The sequence below is a fragment of the Rissa tridactyla genome, chromosome 12, assembly GCF_028500815.1.
Source record: "Rissa tridactyla isolate bRisTri1 chromosome 12, bRisTri1.patW.cur.20221130, whole genome shotgun sequence".
In the NCBI taxonomy this organism is placed as follows: Eukaryota; Metazoa; Chordata; class Aves; order Charadriiformes; family Laridae; genus Rissa; species Rissa tridactyla.
Window position 1 is genome coordinate 2,361,090 of NC_071477.1, and position 23,990 is coordinate 2,385,079.

A 23,990-nucleotide genomic window follows, 5' to 3' on the forward strand; every position below is an offset into this window, starting at 1 on the left:
TTGTAATCTTTTTTATTTTTCCCTTTTAAAGTCCTGGGTGCTGGTTCCACTGAGATTGCATTCGATCCTTACCTTTCAGGTATGAAAAGGGAGGGAGGTAGACATTTCAGTGGAAAAAAGTTTCAAATCTGTGATCACGGAAGAAGTCTAAGCATACGTGAAGGAAAACACCTTGCAGACTCAGAAATGAGGAGGTAAACAAAAGGAGCAGAACAGGTGTTATCTGAGAGAAATGTTGAGTCAAATTAATTTGAAACTCCTGACTCACAGTTTTGATACTTCCAGCAACACCTACAAATAGTCTCAATTGCTTTAGCACGCCAGCAGTTACTCTGATGTGAGGGGGATTATTATGAACTTACCTGCCGTTACCTGTTGTGTACGAGTAAGCGCAAGCTCAGGGCTGCAGAAACACAGGCACCTGCCAGCGAGCAACTCTACGCTGCCAGCCACCAGCCCACGGCTCGGCCGGCCATTTCTCTGGCCTTTCCAGATGTCTGTCTACCCGCACAGAGCAGCTGGATGGACAGACAGGGGTACCTCAGACACAGACCGGCACGATACGAAGGATGTTGGGCGTTACTTGGGTGAAGGAACGCCCTGATATGCGATGCTCTGGTGTCTGGGTGTCACACGCCAAACCTCACAGCTGACTAAATCGGCTAACGCTCCCAAACTCGCTGAAATCAATACTCATAAACAGGAAAACCACCCATATAACTGCTCCCCACCATACACCCACCTTCGCCTCAAACACGCGAAACATAAACGCTGCTCTCTCTTCCCCACCCCTCACTAAACACCTTGTCCTACATAGGCTATGGTGAGCCAAGCTTTCGCCCCACAGCTGGCTGCAGTATAGGCGTCCCATAAAGCACGCTGGGCTGTGCCAGTACAGCACGATCTTGTGCGTTTATGCCCCGGAGACGGCACCGTCCCCCCCCCGAAACGCGCCCGCTGAGGCCCCTCTGCGCAGCGGGGGATGCCGGTGCCTCTCTCATCTGCATATCCTCGCCCCTCCGCCGCGCCATTGGCCAGCAGTCACCCCTGCGGTGGTGCGGCCCGCGGCTGTGAGGCTCGGCGCCTGATTAGCATTCGCCCCGCCCCCGGGCAGTTGGGCGGGGAAGCTGGTTGGTCTCTTTGGAGACGGCGGGGCGCGGCCTCCCTCTGCGATTGGCGGAGCGGCGCGTCACTCGGCCCCCGCGAGGGCCGCACTTCCGCCTGGGTGTCAGCGGTGCCGGGGCGGACGCGGGGGGGGAGGGTGGGGGTGTGTGTGTTGCGGAGGGGCCGTCGTGGGAGCGCGGTGCAAGGTAATGCCGCCGGGCCGCGCCGCCACCCCTCCCCTCAGGACGGGCTCGGCTCCCCCCGCCTGAGGGAAGGGCGGGAGCGCCTCCCCTGGGCCCGGCGCGGCGTGGGGGTCCCCTCTCCGGTGGGCCGCTGGCGGCTCTCCTCAGCGCCGTGGGCCGTCCTGTCAGCTCAGCCGGAGGCAGGCGGCGGTCAGCGGCTCGGGGGAGCGCCGCCAGCCCGGCGCCGCTCTCCTTTCCCCGGCGGAGGCGGGACCCGTGCCCCGCTGGGGCCGCAGGCCGGTGCAGCCGGGTCGGTGGCGCGTCGGGCTGAAGTGCCGTTGCGCCCCCGAGCCTCAGCGTGGGCGGCGGGCCCCGGGCGGCTCGGGCTGGGCGGCGGGAGCGTTCTCTCAGCCGTGGGGCTCTTCCGCGGGGACAGGGGAGGTGGCGGGGCTGAAGGACGTTGCTGCGCAGAGCGCGGGTTGCAGGCCAGTGGAGCTCTATCAGTCCCAGCGTAGGGACTTTTCCGATTTTCATTTTATTTTGTTTTCCTGCTTGCTTTTGGAGCTGGGTAGTTTAGCAAAAGAGTCTGCGGCGCTCCGTTCCCAAGATGAATGTGTTGAGCTCAGCTTCAGCGCAGTACTGGAGCCTCAAGGGGCCTTTTAGGCCACAGCTGGAGCTCAGTGAGCAGTTAGGATTTATTTGAGTTGGGTTTTTTATTTTTTTTTTTCCTTCTTCTTCAGTTACCTACTCAATGTTTCTCTTACAGAGCTCCTGAAAGGGAGACAAGCAAGATGGGAAAAATAGCGGGAAAAATAGCAGGAAAAAAGGCTTTTTTTTAAATAACATGCCACCAGAACTTCTGCATGGTAACAAAGGTATAAATTATGTTGCCATTTATTTAATTTGGATATTAATCATGTTTTGCTATCTGTGTCTTTGGATTCAGGACTCCTTTTGGAAGCGGTTTGTTACTCTGCAGCACTTGCAGGCCAGAATTTCAGATGTAGGTTTGAAATCGCCTTCTGGTTTTTAAGTCTGCCATAGCCTTGTGTTTCCCCTCAGAAGTATCTGCCAAAGCATGTTCAATGCAGATACCGCTTTCATTTACTGTGAATTTTCTCAATTAAAATACATAGTCTGCATTTAAGCTTTCAAAAAGGGAAAAGGAGATGCAGATCTGCAGTGTAGATTAGCATTTCGGTACCACTCCTCTCATAGTGTTTCCTTTTTCCAAGCTTATGCCTGCAAGAAAAAAATAAGTTGTTTCATTCCAATTTAACCTTCCAAAGTTCAGTAACTCCACGTTCACATTGACATCTGGGGGCAACCACATATATATCATCTTACAAACTTTATACCAGTATGCTTTGGGACTTTTAAAACCTCAGGGCAATTTCTGGAAGCAGTGACTTGGGTAGCTTCCAAACATAAAGCACTGCGCCGTGGGATGGAAGTAGGAGAACTGGCTAAACTAGCATGGAAGCAAGAAATTCCGAGCAGTGATTTTCCCCTAAGTAATCCCCTGGGTTTTCAGTTACTGTAAACATAGCTTTTCTTAAAATAGTTGTCAAGTCATGCAAATGTTTGACCACGTGACAGAAAATTGAGGGCAATCTAGGATAAGTTTGGGAGTGATTCTTAATGTTGTTGTCCTGAACCAACAGCACCTCATAATGAACCTGTAACTTCAGGGACTGCTTGACAGGAAACACTGAGACATCTGCTGTCCAGGAATAAATATGCCATTTTTCTCCAAAACTAGCTCTTCAGCCATGCCAATATAATCTTATAAACAGAAGACGAAAGTTCAAGATAGAAAATTATGATTAGACAACAAACTCTATGCCTGCAAGTTGAAACTAGATAGGTTAAAAGTTTCACTTGATGCAATACTGAAAAGCAGTGCGGTGCATGTAGTAATTTGTTTGCTAACATTTATGCAAATGTGCTTGATTTGGTAACTGATCATGGAGGGTAATTTTCACTCTTGGATGGTTTCTTTAAATCAGTTTTAATAATGTTGCTGCTTTTTATGATACATACTTGCTTAAGCTGACGGGTCTTATGATTGAAATGTATTTCTTGCAGTCTTTCTTCTTGTGAATTCTACTGTGTGAAGTTCACACATGCTGACCTAGAACAAAGGTGGAAAGCTTTGCTTTCTGTTAGTTTAGTGTTGGCTGGAAAACATACCAATTGGGTTTTTTCGCTTTGATAAGGCTATATTATTAAATCACTGTTTGTAGTGACAGTCAGATGATATTTTTTATTTTTTTTTTTTTGGTGTTTGAAAGCAAGATTCACATGCAAGTACACTGAATTTTTAAGCAGATAATTCATTAGCTTTGGTACTTGAAGTAACTTGTCCTTGAACAATGCAGTATTACCTTGTGCTACTTGATAACTAGAACTTCTGTTTACAAGTTGGCTTTTTTTCTAGCCCTTCGCTCAGTATCAGTTTTGTCGCCTGAATCATGAAGATATCTGATAAGAAATGTCTGTATTTGACGCTAATATGATGTTTTGAAATGCTTAGCGTTTAGTCTTTTCTCTGTGAAATAACTAAAATATTTGGTTCTCTTACATTTTTTGGAAGAAATGCAGAAAATCAGACGTGCAAAGAATATGCATTAAATACGGAGTGCGCTACTTCTTGAATGTTTTTGCTGAGTTTGAATATGTAACTGATCACAGAGGTATCTTCACCTTGCTGAATACATTGGAAAGTGAGAGCAATGGAAAAGAAGGTCACCCTGTATCTGCCACTTTGGAAGATACAGGACTTTGATATGTTTCCTGTTGCAAAAAAAATATAGGTTCTGTGTTATATCAGTTCTTTTATGGTTTTTGTTATTTTATGGAATAGACTACTATAGCACTTGGAATTAAAGAATACATTATCTTGACTCTAGAATTCTTAATAATTACTTTGTAGAAGAACGTATGATGATGTAATTATTTACTTTGTATTCTTAAAGGCTCGTAATAGCAAGTTGCATGAGAGCAGTAAGCAATTAGAATGTGTCAAATGTGGCTTACCATTACTTTCAGTTATACTCTTCAATAATTTATTGTTGTTTCAGTGCACAAAGATAATGTCTTAATTTTCAGGATCAATAAGTTACAAGAATAGACTAAGTTTACTTAAACTTGATTTTTTTTTTTTTAATACAGTTACAATTGAAAATTCATTTGCTGGTCTAGACAGATCCTTTGGATTATTACAGTATATTTTATTATGCACAGAATTTAATGAGACGGTTTTCTAGTAAATTACAGCAGCCCTCCATTCAGAAAATGCAGGAGGCTGGATAGCGTTGTCCTCTGATTGTTTATAAATCTGGCGGGAGTGTGCACAAAAGGTGAATTGTGCCTGCAGCTACAGAAATGCAGCTGGACCTTTTAATCTTGGCCCTCTAGGTTTTACGGTCCAAAACTTAAACTGCATATTGCTCTGTTGGACACGTAATGTCTGTGCTGGCATTAGACTGAATGGGAATTTTGATCTATGGCATTCCTGTTTGAGTTCAATTCCTTTGCTGTGCTGTGCAGAGTTTTAGATGAGATACGGGTTGTGGCTGTTGGGGTGCTATGAACCTTTGGGGTGTTACAAAGAAGTTTGCAAGCTTACGATATTGGTCAAGAACTGTGTTTTCATGAATGGATAACTTCGTTGTGTTTTTACTCTTGTTGTTTTTACTCTTCTGAGTCAGTTTTTTTGGGGGCTCCTGAAAGAATCTATTAATATATCTCATTGGGTTTTGGTTTTAGTGATAGTTAAAAGCAACGATGGAATGGAAAGTTGGAAGATGGTAGGGGAGGCATTTGAATTCTGAGGTGTCCGTGGTTCACGTTGCTCACTTCAGACCTAACCAGCTCTGGCCACTGAGGTGGCAGAGGCCTATGTAGACTCTGTTCCCTACGATGTGTCAGTGCAATCAAGTGAGAACGAGAATCCTTTTAATAACACTCAATTATAAAACTCGTACATGCGAAGGCTATGGAGAAGTTAGCTCACCAGCCTATTTGTAACAGGCCATTTAGCAGCATGTTTGTTTACTGGACGAAATGAGAACTTTGTTAGAACAGAACTTCTCCTCTGTGCATGTGTTCTTTCTAGGTTTTGCACAACGCCTATGAAACTGTTGAACGGTTGTGTAATAGTGAGACAAAAATGCTATCTATATATAGAGATGCAAATAACTTTATTTATATGGCTTTATTTTGTCTTAAATGTAGTTCTAAGGGCTGTGCAACCCTTTTATTATCTGAGTGGGTTAATGTTACCGAGCAGATACATAGGTGGATTCTTTATTAAAACTGAACTTTATTTAGAGATATTTGTCCTGTCTTGGGAAGTCAAAGTTTGTTTTGTTTTGCTTTAATCTTTTGACAAGAGCAAGCATAGTAACACCCTTATACTGGAATTCATTAAGGATCTACTATAAATGTAGCTTTAAAGGAAATTCAGCCAGAGGATAAACTCTGACTTCCTAAAGCTTTTGCAAATTTGTGATACTATCTTAAAACTCTTTAGCAAATAGTCTGCTAGCTGTGTGCATGAGCTCGTGCTGTGGAATTTCAGTGTGTGAGGAATTGCTGATAGGCAGAAAAATAGGGTTTCTTGTGCTGTAGGGCTTTGCACTAGGTTAGTCAGCTGTTGTCATCCTGCGTTATTTGCAATATGATTGCTATCATAATTGTTTAAGAGGCTCCATGAAAATTATTTGTAAGATACCGTTTACAGAATAAATGTAAAACTACACCTACCTGGAGAGAATGGCTCCCCAGAGACAAAGCTTAAAAAGTGCCTTTTACTGGGAAGATCTATAAACTAAACCTGTAACTATTTTTACTGTTCTAGGGGTTTTCTCTAGTGATATTGTATGCTGTAATTGTCTTCACATTCTTAAACTTCAGTGATCAGTTTGTAGGGGTGGTTATGTTATGATGAGATGTATTCAAGCATATTTAATTTTATCTTCAAAGTAATTTTTGGTTCAAAGAGAAGTGCTCATAAATGATTAATTATATATCAATTGACACTTGTGTCCAAAGCCATTGTACTTGGAGTTATTGATTACTTCCCACCTTGTCTCTCTTACAAATAAGATAAAACAAATCCTTCAGGGAACTAGTAAGAAGCAATTAATTTTACAAGACAGTATTGAATTACTGTTTTGTTTTGTTTTTTTTTTAACAGTGTGTCTAGAAATGAGCTGGTGTATCAGTCATGATCAAGCCTAGCATTATGCATCGTTGGTAGGGATGGCACGTAAACGAGTATTTTGTGATCTTTTATGATTGTGGACAATAAAGTAGTTTCCAAGGAAGGCTACAAAGTCCAAAGAAGGCTGTACCAGATGCTTTCAGGTGGAAAAGTGTCTCAAATTTTGATGTAGAGTAAAAAAAGAACATTTACAGAATTCTGTGGGAATTTCAATGAAGTGTTTTGCATCAGAAAACGTTAATCTGCTGGAATCAAGTTTCCTTGGTCTTTGTTCAGTTTGATAGAAGTTCTGTGAGCCAGTATCCTTAGCCACAGAACAGAATTTTTGGCTGAAGTGAAACTGGGGATAACCGTTGGTTCCCGTAGGTATTTGATCACTATCCTGCTGGGGTATTTTCTGTTCAGCTTCATCTTTACAATTGTTACATTCAATAAATAATGCTTCTGATAGCAGTGCTGTAGGTTTGTGCTGGGGACAGCACTCGGTGCGTGGGACAATTATTGTGGTTTGTTTTGATGCAGAAACAAATTTTATAGCCTGAACTCAGTTGCAAACCAGGCTCGTAGTGTTTCAGTTGGCTTTAATTCTTGTGAAGTATCACCAAAAAAAATCTGTATTCCTGAGAGAACAAAACGTGATTCTCTCTGCCATAAATCTGTTTGGCTCGTGTTCAAAGCTAAATTTTCAGATGTTCAGTTTGCCACCACCATTGTTTCAAGTGCTTTAAAAATAAGTTCAGGTAAACTATCAGTTTTGGATGCTTTGCTCTTCGCTCACCCTCTCTGCACTTTGTTTAACAGACTTGAGAAGGAAGTTGCCCTTCTCTTACTGTGGGTGCGGAGGGAGTTTCATCTTGCTAAGGCATTTTGGTGGAAGATGCTACTACAAACTTTGGAGTAAGAAACAAATCTAACTTGGTAAATAAAATCCTCTTCTGGATTCTGCCATCTGTGTAGCTGTTCTCTGGTTGAAGAGATTTTAAGTGCATAATAATTACAGTAGGTATCTAAATTGCCAATTAAATTGACTTCTTGGCTAATTTTTATAGATGTTTTAGATCCAGTGCTGTTGGTAACCTAATTTCATGAGTCAATTAAGATTCATCCTTGCTGAAGCTTTCATTCAGAGATGAAACACTGTAGTTTGATGCTTTCAGGAGATGTATATGAAGCAAAAACACATGAATATTTATCTTCTAGTTCAAGCTATTTATTTCTGTCCCTTGAAGTACTACAGATATGTTTCATTTCAGCTGGCAACTCAAGAGAAGGTGGGTCGGGCTCTTATTCACCAGTCATGTTGTAGGACTGTTGGGTTTTTTTGTTCTCCTTTTTTTAATTTATCATTTTTAGTGTCAGTATGAAGGGTGTGTATATTTGATCTTTTGCTGGCTCTTTTGGCATCTCTTTCTGGACAGAAGGTTCATCCTGAACCCAGGATACCAGGCTAATGAAAATATTGCTCTTTATTAACATATGCTCTTAGGTGGATTAAATGGGGCACGGAATGAGTTTTCGTTTGTATCAAGCTAATTTTAAATTCTGTCCATACTATTTCTATTAAATTGAGCTTGTGCCCTTTTGACCCATTAAAAAAAAGCAAAAACCTGAAAATTGAGTGTCTTTTCAGAGTTCATGGGATTTGTCCCCCCCCCCCCCCCCCCCCGTAATAGTCGTGCAGTATTTTTATTATGAGATTTGACAGAAAGTTTTCTTTTCTTTTCTCTCTTTTTTTTTTCTTTTTTTTTGTGAGGAAAGCCTCACTGACTTTTTTTGCTTTTTTGTTGGGAGCGGGGGAAGGCGGCTGTGGTTTTTTTCATTGCTTGCAAGTATTCTACATTCAAGTTAATAAATAAACTTAATTTGTTTTAAAATTTGCTGTGGCAGCGCACATCCAGCAAAACCTTGCTAGGCATGTGAAAAAGCTGATGAATGTGCTAGTTCGTTAATTCTTTGGTGGCACTTTAATTCCAGTGTATTGAACTTCTAACACCCCACCTGCTCATGCTGGGGAATCTCTGTGTTTATTTTCATGACTGCTTACTGTTTCCTTTCTTGGGTTTACTTAAATGCTCCTTCATCTCACAAGTAGATTCAATGTATAATGAACATGGCCTAGTGTTTTGTATATGTCTCGTAGAGGTAGAACATGTGCCTTATGAGCAGAACGACCAGGATTTGTAAAGGTAGCAGGATGGTGTCAACAAAGCAGTGTTTTTCCAGAATTGCTGCATAATATGAAATTTCACTGTCAGGTCTGGAGAATAAGAGGCTGCAGCTGTAGTCAGCCAGGCAGGCTTCAAATCTCATCTGGCTGAACCACATTCCAGTCAAATTAGCTACTCCAGCTGTAAATGCTTACCTTTCTATAGAAATGTAAATGTTTGTTTTAGGAGGAGTAACTTTTGGTTAACCAGCTGGGTCTTTGTTGAGAATTAACATAGAAGAAGAAGTTAGTATGGAGTAACTAGTTACGTTGAATTAACTAAGTCATAGTAATTGAATGTTTAAACCCTTACAGGCTGTTTTGAACAGGTACTAGTGTGTGTTGTTTTTTTTTTTAATTGATGTATAAGTTGTGAGGACCTAGGATCTTAGTGACACAAACATAAGGTGTTTTGTTTGGGTGTTTTTCCTTTTTCTTTCCCTCCTTTTTTTCTGTTGAGGAATGGAATTTGAGAAGGAGCAAGCATACATGATGACAAGCGTGAGGGATTACTACCCTATCCAGATAAATGGCATGGCATATTTCAACTTTTAGTACTTGGTAGAGCTGTAAGCGAATGAGATAATGTTACAGACAACTATTAGAGGTCATTTCCACAGCCTCATCTGGCATATGGGTGTGGAGAGTACAGGTCCAGCTTTCCACTGCTCAGCAGGCAGTGAATCTCCACACCTTTGGATTCAGAGAGAAGCTGTGAAGGTGGAGCCTCTCTGTACAAGGAGTGCCTGCATCTCTCTCCTCGTATAGATGCTGACACGTGTGTCACAGAAAGCGGTGAGCAAATTAGATACTTCATAAAGTGATTTGCAAAGTCTTGTGTTTTTTATTGTCCTGGTTTTAAAAATAAATTCAAGTGGGAGTTTAAAATAGGTGGGAACTGTGTGAAGTCTGGGACTGATCTTATTGATACTGTACCTCTGGAAAAGATTTCCCTGTACCTTCTACTGCTGGGGACTGTGAGCTTGTATGGGTCACTCCAATCCACAGAGTTAAGCTTGTGAAAGCAAAGCGTGTTACCGGGAGCCTGATCACCTGGTACGAGTCACTGTGGAGTTACAGGTTCAGCGCAGTGCTTGACAGAACACTTTGTTTGACATTATTCATAGCCAGCTGATTGACGGGTATGGTAAGACTTTGTTCCTTGCTTCATCATGGGACCGTGGCTGTCACCGTAGTGTAGGTGGCATGAATAGTTATATTCTCTGCATCGAGGCCGTAAAGATCGCTGAGAGAAGCGTGTTTTCTCCTGAGAGTGAGCCTCTCGGGATCTGTCTTGTGACACGTTGTGACCATTGGTGTGCCATGCATGGTGACGAACAGCTCTTTCTGTTTGTTCTCTCTGTCTGTGACAGATGGAAAGCAGTATGTCAATCCTAGTCATTCCCTCCTCTCTGTACAACCTACTTCAAGGTGTGCTGTGGATGCGGTGGAGGTATTTTCTAGTGTTTCCACAATATTTATTGCAACTGGCTGCTTTGTTTCATCCCTTGCCTTTGCAAAACATCTTTAGGAAAAGGACTGTCCATCATCATCTGTCATACAGGAATGCGTGAACCTTTTCTGGTAAATTGTGATAATTTAAAGGAGTTTTAATGAGTAACCTGCTTTTGTCTAGTTGTGCAGCACCGATGAGGCCTTTTGATAACAAAAGTACCAAACAGACTTTGTGTCCATGTGACTAGCACTTAGTTATGTTTCTGTCCCTTACCTGTTCAAGTTTTGGGGTTACTTGCGTGGGACCAACATGGTGTTCTTATTTCAGCATTGTTGTTTGCTGAAACTGGACAGCATAATATCTTGTTTAACCTGTTTGTGGATGGCTTTCAACATCACTAGGGTGCAAAGCTTATTTCAGAGGAACCAAAATGTCCTTTGATTAGAAGATACCAGAAGCACTTACAAGCTTTTGACTTCCGGTGCTATGCTTAGCTTAACTCTTGCTAGTCTGGTTTTGTATATTGTAGGCATTAGCATGCAAATAAGAAAAATGACTAGAAAAGCTAGGTTCTGCCCAAATAACTTGTTCAAGACTTGCTTCAGTAAATTATATTAAACTGTGATGTTTTCTGTTAATTGCTTTGGCACTCACTTTCAGTGTAATTTCGAAGAGTAAAATTGTATTGTGAATATTCTGGACAACCTAGTATGGAGAATTTCTCAGAACAAAATATCTGATAACACAGCCTGCAGTACAGATTTACTAGCCAGTTATGAAGTTGTTCTGTTGTGATGGGTATTATACTTTTTTTCTGATATTTTTATCTGTCATCTTTCAGTTTGAGCTTCAAAAATAGCATCTCTCCTGGAGGGAAATCCATCTATTACAAAAATAAAAATAAATGTGGCAGTTCTTATTCATGCACATAAATCCCATAGTAAATCCAATTAGTATTATACAAATCCATAGCCTTAAAATATGAGGAAACAGATGAGCTTTGATGCTTATCTTGTAAACCACAAAATCTGGGCTGCCTGTGGTCAGGGGTGCGTTGTCATTTCTAAATTATGAATTTCCAGTTCTCTTAAGATGCCTCTACTTGCAGCTTTTTCCTATTATTTATAAAATGATTTATATACAATCTCTCTTTGGTCATAAATGTGGCAATGCAGCTGGGCTGCAATCCTTGGGCCAAAGCACCTTTCTGAGTGTCTGTGCCTTGAGTACCCTTGCCCAGCCCAGTAACAGGAGCTGGTAAAGTGAAGCCCATCAGGATCATTTTAACCTGTAACCCAGCAAACCTTTATTGCTGCAATAGTGTTCTCTACAACCAAGAGCGAGTGAAGTCCTTTATGGAAAACTGGTTGTTACATTCTTGATGATCGCTATGTATGTAAGAAAATACTAAATATACTTTATATTTCTTTTGCACTGTAGGACTAAAAGGTGTGAACATGATATGATGTTTATGCTTTATGAAAGATTTTCCAGGTTGGCAGTTGGTCCTAACCTCCTAAAGGTCTGCCTGCCACAGGAGCATTGCACCCTTCCTTGATTGGCAGTATTGATAAAAGCTGTTAACTACACTTGCTAGTGTGTAAGTGCATTCTTTTGGGTACATGACGGACATGGAGGAGGAAATACAGATTACACATGCTGAATATGAAGCAAACAGGATGTTTTTGTCTTCTGGCATTTCAACCTGGTTGAAAGTAACTTTTTGCTGTTGCTTTTGGTAAGAGAAAAGGACTTAATCCTACCTTTTTGGGTCATGAAAGCTAAATGTTGTTATCATTTTGTGTTCAGCTACATGTAAATTTATGTTAATCTGTGATAGATAAAAGAACTGAATGTAAAAGAAGCGATATGAGCATTAAGTTATTCCTAGTGTAACTCTGCAAAATATATTACTTTATTATTTTAAAAATGCTCCTAGCGCCTTAGGGGAATTTGCGACTATTACTTAAAGTGACTTCCATTAGTATTTTGTTCTTTGGGTAATAGTTACAAACCTTGTATATAATTTACAGGGATACGTCTGAACTTTCATTTTCAAATAACAGTGAGCTTAAGATGTGGCATGAGGTGCATATCAGAATGAGAGCACAGCGTAACTCTTGCTTTCAGTTAACTCAAGTCTCTGATTCTGGTTACTTTACTTGGTGAGTGTTTTTATAGCAAAGCCTCATTGTCTTTAGTGAAACTGCATGCTGTGTGATGGAGTTCTGCTTCGCGAGTCCTTTTGTAATGCAATTATTATTGTGCAGGAGGGCTCAGAGGAGAAACTGGCATTCATCTCTATGACCTTGTTTACTCTAAGGCTCTTAAGGATAAGATAACTGACCGTTTTTTAGGTCATAATTTTTATTCCTTGGTGCTTTCTATACAAGACTATAGCATATGGAGTTGCCATTATGAAGCATCTCTGGAGCTTGCAAGCTGATCCATAAGGTGTCTGTGTTTGGGTAGGGACCCTGAGGAAGTGTGTTGTTTGCATTTGAACTGAACGGGGGTGGGTTTTCAAGCAGCTCTTTTTTTCCTTTTTATGTGTTGCAGTGAGATATAAGGCTGTTTCAGAACAGCATCCCACCACGTGAGCTGTATGCAACAATAGGATGGTCCTGCTGCAAGAGCTTAAATAAAAAATAGAGACTAAACACAAAAAGGGACGATGAAGAAAAAATGGAGAAAATGAGGGAACTGTAGTGCTGATCATGAGGGCTGTATCTTGTGCATAGACAAGTTTCCTTCTGGAAATACTGGCTGCTGTTTTGCTAGAAGGATACAATACTTGCAGACAATTGGAACCAAGAATGTCTTGTATCTTCAAGGATACAGTAGCTGGGAGGGTAAAGATGTAACTTCTTTTTGGGCAAACTAGTAGAGTCATTCCAGCATGGTGATAATGGCTTCTGGGGTGAAGAGTTGTCCTGAGATGTTGAGTTCCTGTTTTCTGTAGCAATAGTTTTCTTTGGATTCCCTCTTTCTGTTCTTTTCTGTTTAACGGTTTACATAGTTGCATCCTCAAGGACAGGTTTTCTGCAAAGATATGGCATGTTTGAAGACCTTAGAAGAGATCCTTTTAGATATATTGCTGGTAGGGCTGGAAAGTTTGGAGAAACCATAATATGGACAACAGCTTTGGTATGAAGAACCATTTTTTTATTATTTTTTTTTCATGTAGTAAAGGCCTGGCTCCCACTGGGCAAGGCAACACGGGGATAGCTACACTGATTTGTACTTACAGTGCAGGTCTAGAACAATGCGATCAGTTCTGCTGTTTAGTTCCCCCAGAAGTCTGAGCTAGCTGCTACTCTTGAACCAACTATTTGTTAAGAGGGTTTCTCCCTTTCTTTGCTTCTGTGGCTGTGTGGTTGCCAGTGGCCCGAACTGCCTGTGTCTGTCTGAAGTGAAGCTGCTGCTCCTTTGCCTTATGCAGGCAGAGCGCTGGCTGACAGCCGTGCACTGCAAGTCTTCAGACATACGTGTATCGGACTTGTTTTGAGCTATTGCTGCCTAGGAGAATGCAGCACTTTGACAAAAATAAGTCAGAAACTTGTTGCTGATTAGCAAGAAAGTTGAAGAAGGTTAAAAGGTCTGTGACTGGAGAACAGCATGGGGGAAAAAGGGAAGGAAACTCTCGTTCGGCTGAGAGCAATTGCAACAGCACTGTAGCAACAGTCAATAGAAGCAGCTGCATAAAGTTTTGTCCTTGTGGAGATGAGGACTTGTAAATAAGAAATTGCAGAAGATTATGTGGAAACTCAAATACGTGCCCTGGTGCAGAGATTGATATAAAATCCTATAATGACAAGCAAAATAGGGAGTTCCTAAGGGAAAAGTGACAAACTGAGATACCTGGCCTTGACAGACATAACGCTTCAACGCAAACTCTACATTCGTTACCTTAGAGGAGTTCCAAAATAGGCTATTTTAGCTTTTCCTTCTGGATAGCAAATTGGAAGGACTTTGCGTGCGAGACATTCAAATAGCTTTTGTCCTGGGCAATGAGGTAAAAAGACTTGAAATACGAGAGGAATCACACAGTTTGATTTCTTGCAGAGAGGAAGAGAGAAGGAATTGGCTTCAACCATGGCAAGCTCTTCTGCTAGAAGTTGAGCGCGCTTCTGGCTTTGTTTCTCTTAATTGGAATGGAATTGTGCAAATTATAATTACTCCGGAAAAACTACTGTCACAAAAGCAGTGCGATCTTCAAGGATCATAAAAAATTGAGACTGACAGATTGAGGTTGTTTTGGAGGAGATATCGATAGCATTGCCGTGCTATCGTTTATCATTGTGTACTTGGCTCGTCATTGGTACCTGATGAATGTTAGTAGGAGTTCAAACTAAATTTTCTCATTATTCTCCTTTGACTAAAAATTGGTGAAGTAAAAATGTTTATGTTACACTATTGCCAGCCATCTGGAAAAAATCTAATTTAATCTATCCATAAAGTAGAGCTGGAATGCTTCATAAATCTGTAAGTTATTTGCAGTGTGCTTGGCTTTACTGAGAACAAGTTTGTTGGTTTTTTTACACTCTCCCTCTAGAGGGAAAACTCTCCAGTTGTCTCTTCAAGAGTTCATAGCAGCAGCCTGACAAAACTTCCCTAACGGTCACTAGATAGTGGCTGCATGATGTACAATGAAGCCCAACATTTTTATGCAACAGTGAGATTTCGAGATCCAAGGTTCTCTTTCTCGTTCCCAGCTCTCTTGGTTAAGGATGTGATAAGGCTTATCCTCTTGCTGAAGAGGAGAATTTTTGTTTTGCCAGCAATCTTTTTCTTCCTTCAGTTCTCTCATCCTTCTAGTTGTACTAGCCTGAAATGTAATTTGCAATAAATAAGGTATATTTTACAGTAATGTATTTCATGTATTCATATAGAGAGAAGAGTGGCATAGTACATCAGCTGTTCTCGTGGTAGGTAATATTCATCTTCCAAATGACTTTGGTATTAAAGAAGGCTGTACTTATGGATTCTTGCGTTCATCTTTTGCCATGGGAAGAAATAGGAAAATTAGTATTTGTCAGGTGTGCATGTTTGTGCGCATAAGAAATGCAGAATTTGCTAATTCTGTTTCCCTCTCTTGTCAAATAGATCATCTAAAGCAGCTGGGTATTTGCAAAAGAAGACTTTGACAGCACGCAGATACTTAATCTCTAAACCAAGTTCAACGATGCATTAGAGGAAGCTGGATTGGCTGCACAGAGATTTCACACTGAAGGATGAATAGTGAAGAAGAGTTTTATGATGCCGTTACGGGTGAGTGATGGGCACAGTGCCAAAAAAAAAAAAAAGCTGTAAACCGCATTGTGTGTTAAGAAATAAGTAAGTAAAACACTATTGGTAAAACTTATAGTGCTATCTTCTGAAAAGAAGAAAGGAAGAATTACAATTCAGGTTCAGACTTGGAAACAAGTTTGTTTGTTTGTTTTTTAATTGAAGTTTAATGCTTGCTATCATTTCATCACTATAACAGTCCTTTAGTGGCAAAGTCTTGCTTTCATTTTCAATGAAATGCAGGTAATTTAATAGCAGCTTAAGAAGTAATGCTTTTAACACCCTTTGCAAGTGAAAGGGATTCAGTGGATTATTTTTATTGTTATTTTATTTGTTTTAAAGGAAAACTTATCCGGAAGAATTGAAGTAGAAAATGTTTTTCTAGTCAGAAACAAATTACTGTAAAAGTATGCTTTCAAGATAGGGAGCCAAAAGTCTTTGCAATCCAGTGTTGTTTCTAGAAAAGCAAACATGAATCATTTCACACTTGAGCAGTGTATCAAGTAGTACTTTTCTTTGAACTAATAAGGATGAATGGTTATTTATAAGAGCCTTACATGGTGTTAGTGGTGAAATAAAATGCTTTCAAAGATCTCAAACAAATTTAAAGTCTGCCACTTAAATGTCTCCTCAGAAATGCTGTAATAGAGGTGACATGAGAAATGCTGGCAATACTGAGTGTAGAGTGCTTCATGTAGAATCACGGGAATGAAGAGAGTAGTAATGGGAAGGATGAAAGCTGAAGGAATGGAAGTAGCATGGTAGATACAAGTATGTAATGTAGACTTAGACGTGCTTGGCTGGAAATTTATATGAGGAATAAACAGAGGGGGCTGGATGAAGCAACGTGACTGACAGCAGGCTGTATAGGACTTGCCACAATTACAGAGAAGAGAAGGAAATTTGTAATGCATTCATGCTAACTTGGAGTGATAGTGGCTAGTACTCCAAATTCGTCTGTAAAATCAAATCGTACTGTAAAAATCTTGAAAGCACAGTGGATTGTACCTGTATGTCTTTAGTAATCTTTCAATTCCAAGAGCTCAGGACCACAGGCATAAATGAATTATTTTTTTTTGCCACTGAAAAAGGTGAACAGAAATGTGCCCCAAAGCAAGAGGTCGGTGTCAGCTTTGATATTGATGCATTCCTTTGTCTCTTGCTGCAGAAATACACAGCCCTTGGTGTTTGAGTCATCTGCGTTTGAACACTCTGGTTTTGTCCTCTTTCCTCTTCTTTTCCCCCTTTCCTCACCCTCAAAAGGTTGTTTCTCCCTGCAAGTGCTCAAGGTCATAATGACTTCTGAGCGATTATGGATACCTTGCAGTCTTGGCTGGCTCTGCTCAGAAGTGGGATATTGTGCATCAGTTCTGTGAGCGCTCCTTGTCCTTTCCTAATCTTACTCTTCCACAGGAAGGAATGTGATGGCAGGAGAGAAGTTTCTAAGCAAAAGATCCGGTGTCTTTATAGGCTCTCAGCACAGCCGTCTTCTGATGGAGGGTGTTTGGTCTGCAGCAGCCATTCCAGGAATTAAATGAGGTTGAACTTTTCTCCCTTATATTTGTTGCCCTGGAGGGTGCCCCACAGGTACTTGGTTTAAGAGGAGTGCTAAGTTTGGAGTAGTTTTGTTTCAGATTCTTTATCCCTCAGGACTGTCTTTAAAGGCAGGTGCTCAAGCTCTTTCTCCAGCTAGATGCTTTAGAAGATGGTGACGGTTTGACGGATTACTTGCACAAACCTAGTGAAATCTAGACCTAGTTCTTTATAGCTGTATCTTGTCCAAGTCATACATAAATGTGATGCTAAGAACAACTATAAATGGGTCTTTCTGCATTCATGTTCCCCAACTGCCAATGCCTGTAGCAACTCTTTGCTTCTGTTAGTACCATGGACTGTGTAGCTTTCAGACAGTGCTTTGCTGAATTTTTTAGGTTCTAATGGATCCTGATGGTGCCTGCCTATCTCAGTTTTTGGATGATCTGGACACGGTAGGTGTAGACCCAGTACTCCCAGGAGATCAAGTTCAGAATTGAGTTCCTTTCTGAGCCAAGGTGAGCTTTCAGATTCCACAGTGAAAGCTTCCTTGGGAGACTCCTCAATCTCTTCTTTCCAAGGATACTCTCCTTGCTTTAGGTCAGATCAGTAGATGGGCAGAAGCCACCTTTAAACATGTGCTTGTTCTGCTCTAAGTCTAGGATTGGAACATGGCTACCAGGAACAAGCACATTCTCCATCTCCATATTGAAATGAAAACAGCATGTACACCATACTCTTCTCCTCTAGCTCCCCCGGAGTCCTGGGCTCTGGTTTCCCCAGAGGGAGCTGCAATGTATTCCCAGAAGTTCACTGATTTTTAGTAATTGGTTACTGTGGTTTGTGGCCTGTAAGTAGCAAACCAGGGTTAGTAGAGCACTTGAACTCCATGGGAGGTTACACTTCAGAATTTTGCAGCAATCTCAGAAGTAGCCCAAGTGGTATGCTGCCTTCTTTAAGGTACTGTGAGTTCACTCCTTGAGGAAGCCACAACTTTTCTGTAGTTGTTAATTCATGACATCCACTTCTAGAATGGGAATCTACCCTAAAGAGACCCCTGTTTTTTGTTGTGGTGGGTTTCATCTCTTTGGCTGAGAAGTTTCCTGCTTCTAACACTGTCCCCATCACATCCAAAAGACATGGTCATGTGGTGGAATGGTGTGCTGCGTGGTTGGGAATCATCCTCCTGGCAGATGGTTTGACCCTGACTGGGTGATGATCACGCCTGTAAACATGCAGGATGGACTGTGCTATAGAGGTGATGAATAGAGTTGGTGACCGGTGAAGAATTTCCATGGAGAGACATTTCTTTGCATTCAGAGGTTATTAGTGTTGCTGATTAGTTGGACACTTGACATCCTTACTTAATGAATGAGTACTGTCCTTGGGAATCTCACTGAAATGTTACCTGTGGTCTCAGTTAATTCGTGACAGCACAGCATCTGCTTTTTCTCTGACACAGGAGCTGGTGTTCTCTGAGACTGGATCAGGTAAAGTGGCCAATCCTTTGATGAATTTCAGTGTCTTTAAAATCTTATGTGAGACAGGGAGCATACAGCTTTGATCTGTTGCCTTTAGCCTATGTCACCTTGGGCTTGTTCATCTCATCGCAGACTTGTTAAAGACTGTATGCCATCAGGTTCTGCTTGTCAGAACTGTATCCTTCATTAATCCTGTCAACCATATATATGCCAAAGTGCTTTGTGAAAGGATTGTCCCAGAACAGGAATATGCTTGGCTAGTTACAGGGTAATTTATTTTTGACAAACAAAAATAGTTTAGTTTTGCTTTTTAAAATACTAACCTGCAGTTCCATGGAAATCTGTTCTGTGCCCATGAGGTTCACCCGGCCTGGTGTATTTGTGAGGATATTGCCCTTCTGTTTCCTATTGCTTGGCTGTTCACTGTAAACTATTGCTTTCACTTGGAGAGGAGGAAGCGAGGTGTCTGCTGCCAAATTTATATATTTTCATAATGTCTGGATCAAACTGAATCAGTGGATTCTGCCATGATGTTTAAGAATTGCAGACGTTATGAAAGGCCAGCTTGCCTCCTATCGGAGCTGTGCCATACGGCGTGTTGGGAAGATGGACTTGCTTTGAAATGTGGAGAATAGTGATTCCTGACAAAGAAAAAAATCACCTCTCACTTCACTTGCTATCTACACTTCCAGCATATTTATCCCTGTTCCTTATGCCCTTTTTAGAGCTGAAGGTTCTCAGTACTATGCTATTTTGATTCCCTTTCTGTCTTGAGTGGCAAGGCTTAATTAGTATTTAAGGAAGTTGCTGACTGTACGAAAGGGGCAGTCTTGTGTCTTTTGTCTGTGACTCACAGAAGAGTGTGCCTCTGCTCCCTCATGGGTGGATGTACAGCATAGTCTGAGCGGACTTGTGTCGTTTGCAGGATGTGGAAGAGGAAGGCTAAGAAAACTAGAGTTACTGGCAAGTGACTTTTCTTTAAGCTCTTGAAATAGATTGATGTTGGCACCCAATTTAAGTATTTGACTTTGAAAATGTAAAACTTTTAAAAAGCTTTTGCTTCACCCTTAACACATGTAAGTTGAGACTTTTGCTTAAGCTAATTTTTGACATTTTATTTCTGTGTGTGGTCCCCTATCCCCCTTTTAAATCCTCATTTTAATCCTCGCTCCCAGTGGCTCTTCACTGTAAAAACCGTCCTGTAAGTAAAACTTATTTACTGAGTTTTGCAAGTTCAGGGCTTTAATGGCAGCAGAAGAAAGGCTCTTCTTGTAACTTAGAAAAACTACAACAAATCATTCCAGTAAACTGCTTTTTTCCAGGTAAGTACTTCCTCTGTGAAGAACGTTCTCTGGATAGTTCTTCACAGCACTATAAGACTTATAACTACATTGAGAATGGCTTTTCAAACTTTCTCAATGGGCTTGTGGGAGACAAGCCAGCTGATACTTAAGTGTTGAAAGTGTAGTTGAAAGTCTAGTGATTATCTAGCTGTCTAACCTAGTTTGTTGGGGGTTTTTTTGGTGTTTTTTAAAAAAGAAATTAGGTGGAGACGCACTCTAATAAAGCAGACTTTACTTCTACATTTAGGTGTGTTTATCTCATTGAAGCACCCATTAAATGTGATGCTGTTCCTTATGTTGTGTGCGCTTGATCAACTTTCCGTGTGAGGGCACGCGTACCTTAAAGCTCGTCTGTTTTTTCCAACTTCATTAGTCAAGCTAATAAAAGTTGTGGCGTTATGCCCTACAGTACTTGTCTTTTCCATCTCCTTGTACTGTAATAGGTTCCAAAAAAAGGTAATATGTGATTAGAAATGCCATTTCGAATCGATAAATATTTTGCTGTGGGTTAACTGAAGATAGGCCTGTGTTTTTTAATACAGGTGTTTCAGGGTAGTCTTCATTTTAGTGACCTGAATATATATATGACTATCATACTTTCCAATTAAGTACTAAGACCTGCTAAGGTGTGGTTATTGCTGTGTAATTACATGCTTGTGACATCAAAATGCAGGAGACAGTTTAATACATGACATCACCCATTACAGCTGCTGTTTACCAAATAAGATCATATTGATGGTACTTCCTTCTGCAGTTTTGAATGTTATTGTCATGGTCTTGGTCCCTGCAAGAACTGTAGCTTTCTGTTTCTGAACGTGTGCCTTTTCATTGCTCTAATTGCTCTAATAAAGTATAGGCACCCTATTGGAGATGTAAACAAAACCAAATTAAGTCCTACTTATGATAGATACTCTTTAAGAAGTTAATGACAGAGCATCACAACATTTTACTCTGCTTAAAATTGAAATAATCTTTGTCAAGACTGATTTCTTTACTCCATTAGAGTCTTGACATGCTTTGTAATATTTCAGAATCTTTCTGTACCCACAGCTGGACTTTGGGACAGGCTGTAGCTGAGTGCGATGGTAACTGTCAGCTCATAGACAAGTGGTTGCCCAGGTTGCGATAGCTGGAATGAAAGGAGTACAAATATTATGTTGGTGTATTCCTTCAAGCAGTGGCAAGATTGCATGCCAGCAAATACGCATATTTTCCTGTTGGTTTTGGATTCTAACTCTGAAGTTGGAAGCTGGAAACTAAAGCCTTCTTGTGGTTCTTAATGAGGAATTGACCCTTGTGGTGCTCAGAAAGGATTTAATGCTCTTTGAATGATTTTTCAACAAAAATATTTCTTTATTACACTGAATGATCAGCAGTGCTCTCCATTGTGGTACCGTGGCAGTTGTGAAGGTTGTGACTGTATTAATGCATCGTTTCAGGGTGCTCTGAATCGATGCTGCAGCTGATCCTTATTTGTCGTTTGGTTCCTGCAGTCAGTCTGTGTGGCAGCGTTGACAAGAGGCCTGTCGATGGTGACCGTGTGTGTGCACAAAATGTTTTTTACAGTGTTATTATTTAAAGGCATATGCAAAAATAAATTGTTATTCTAAGTGTGTGGGGGGGAGTAGTGTGACTTAAAATCATTAGACTAAAATCTTGGATTGTTGGTTTAGTCCAACTTGTACGTAAGACTCTGATTACAGAAGCTTGTGTTCCTGTAGATTCCTGCTGGTTTAACTTTTTTTATGGTTAAAGCTGTTGAAAGCATGTTGTTATTGGGGGTGCTGGCATTTAGTTACAATGGTGTTTCCAGTAGCTTTCTACCCGAGAGCATGGAACTGGGTCATAGGAAATGGAGCCGCTGACGGTAGGTCATGCTCTGGGTGCTCGTAGAGCTCAGGGAGTGACTCCTCTTGGTGTCCACAGGTTCTTGCTGTCACCATTAGGGAAGTGTTAGATGGTTTGTACACGTGGGTGGCAAAAAGAAGTTAGATAGCCTATGTTTCTGTCCGTTGGTAGTCTGGATGCTTGCTGCTGGGTTGTGAAATGGCCATTGTCTCTTTTTTTTTTTTCCTCCTTGCCTGTTAGCAGTATAAGTAGGCTACATTAAATTTTTTTAAGGTCCTTGAAGAAAACTACATAACTGAATAAAATTACTGTAATCATGCTGCAGCTCTGAAGAAGAGACAATACCACTAATCTGATTAGGAGCTATGGAAGAATTTATAACATTCTAAATTGGTTTTATATTCAGCAGTGTAAAAAATTAGTTGAGAATGCTTTATTCTAATGCAATACTTGGTTCTAAATACTCTTGGAAATTAGGTCACTTAATAAAGGGTTTTCACTCCGATATTCTTTAAAATAAAATAACCTCATATAAGTGCACTTATGCTGTGAGACTTACAAAATGTGAGTGGCACTCTGTGGCATAATAAGGTTCCTAAGAAAACTATTGCCTTATGGTTTTTATACAGGCTTTGATTCTGACAATTCTTCAGGAGACTTTTCAGAAGCAAATCATAAAGTTGCAGAAATGCTGGATCTAGATCCACACCAAAGCAATAGGACTGGAGAGCATAATGGAGAGACAGAGATCCAAGAAAATGGGATTAAGAGACACAGGTAAGCACATACTACTACATAGTAAATGAGAAGCGAGTATGTGCTGGCTCTTTATCTTTTGGGCCATTACTGTTATCATTGGAAGAGGTTAATTCTCTGGAACTGAAAAGACATTTCACTTGTCTGCTTCCTGTGTCAATGCTAGGTTAATGCTTTGCTTCCTTTATATATTACTTCAATACGTACAAATGAAAATGTCTTGTTGTTTAAGGGGCTGATAACGACAGTTGTTTTTTTCCAATTACAGGACATCATTACCTGCCCCGATGTTTTCTAGAAGTGATTTTAGTGTGTGGAGCATATTAAAAAAATGCATTGGACTGGTGAGTTGGCTTGGATGAAATACGCTGATGTTAGGTCTCCTGACTTCAACTGGTTAATTTTATTGATTAAACCTTAAGACACAGAATAATACCTGGTGCCTTTTCATTTTTTCTCTATAGGGAACATCATCTTAAACTGCAGCTCTCTAAATCTCAACATCCATTTCATAACAGTACTATTTCCTCACTGCTTTAGCTATTGGAGTATGTGGATTGGTGTTCCTAATGCTGTCCTATAAGAATCACACTAAAGCCATTAAAAATATAATCAAATATGGTTTGAGTAACACAACACAATTCTCTCTTCTCTGTTTTGTTTTGTTTTGTTTTTTTTTTTTATTATTATTCTTTACTTACCAAATGTGATTTAGGGCTTTATTTTGGGGGGTGGGTGGTGGATTTTTTTTTTTTCCCCTTCCATAATTTAAGCAGTTTGTGCCAAAAAAAAATTTACTTTCATCTTATTGATGGGATAGAAAAGTTTGGGATCTCTTAGAGTTTCTTAGAGAGCCCAGTGCAGGCTTGCGGTATTAATGGTGTGATGTAATTGGATCATAAGATTTATTCTTGGAGTCGGAAACACAGACCTTTACATTGTTCTGTGTTGTTAAAGGACCCCGATGCTTGCATGGTTATTGGCCATCACTGCTGTTTTCTTTTAGTCCTTTAAGAATTCAGTTACATGTTTGATTACTTCATTCTTATTAGGAATGAAAATGATGTTCTACACTGGAGGGCATTGCTGCCATAGCTGCTTTTCAGAAGTATTAAGCAATTACAGTCTAGGTCTGCCAGTACGGTCCTTTGTGAATGTAACAGACAAGTCAGTGAGCCCTTCTGCTAGCTTAAATTATCTCATCTAGGAGATGCAGCTGTACTGTCAAAACTCCTTTTGTTAGGATGAGTGACCTATCTACTGGAACGCTTTGCTTGGACCAAATCAATTTAAGTTAGTTAGGGGTAACTGTGGTTTATTTTTTTTCCTTACTGCCTGTGACAATGTGAGGAAAATGTTCCATTAACTTCATCTGGTAGCATTCTCCTTTCCACTAAGTTCTAACCACTGAAATGATGCTTTATTGCTCAGCCACGAGTGCAACTTTTTAATTAAACAGCCAAATTTGCTTGGATATAGTAGAAGACCTGCGGAATTGGAAATCTCTCTGTGAACTTCACGTCTGTCTTGTATCCACAAGCAAAATGAGAAACATTCTGACG

The 23,990-nt window shown here is 40.6% G+C and overlaps 1 protein-coding gene across 6 annotated transcripts in view; it reads left to right on the top strand.

Moving 5' to 3' along the window:
• Positions 1-1,258: 1,258 nt before the first annotated feature.
• Positions 1,259-23,990, top strand: part of OSBPL2 (oxysterol binding protein like 2) — a 37,134-nt gene continuing 14,402 nt past the window's right edge. For 4 of the 6 annotated variants that reach the window (XR_008468988.1, XM_054218293.1, XM_054218296.1 and 1 more), the window contains exons 1-5: positions 1,259-1,310; positions 2,053-2,161; positions 15,285-15,449; positions 22,302-22,449; positions 22,697-22,772. Coding sequence is in view for 5 of the 6 variants with exons in the window: in XM_054218293.1 (XP_054074268.1) it covers positions 15,413-15,449; positions 22,302-22,449; positions 22,697-22,772 (261 nt within the window). In the remaining variant the exon portion in view is untranslated. Of the gene's footprint in view, positions 1,311-1,395; positions 1,597-2,052; positions 2,162-15,284; positions 15,450-22,301; positions 22,450-22,696; positions 22,773-23,990 lie in introns of those variants that run through there. The other 2 variants (XM_054218294.1, XM_054218295.1) reach the window with 2 other exon arrangements.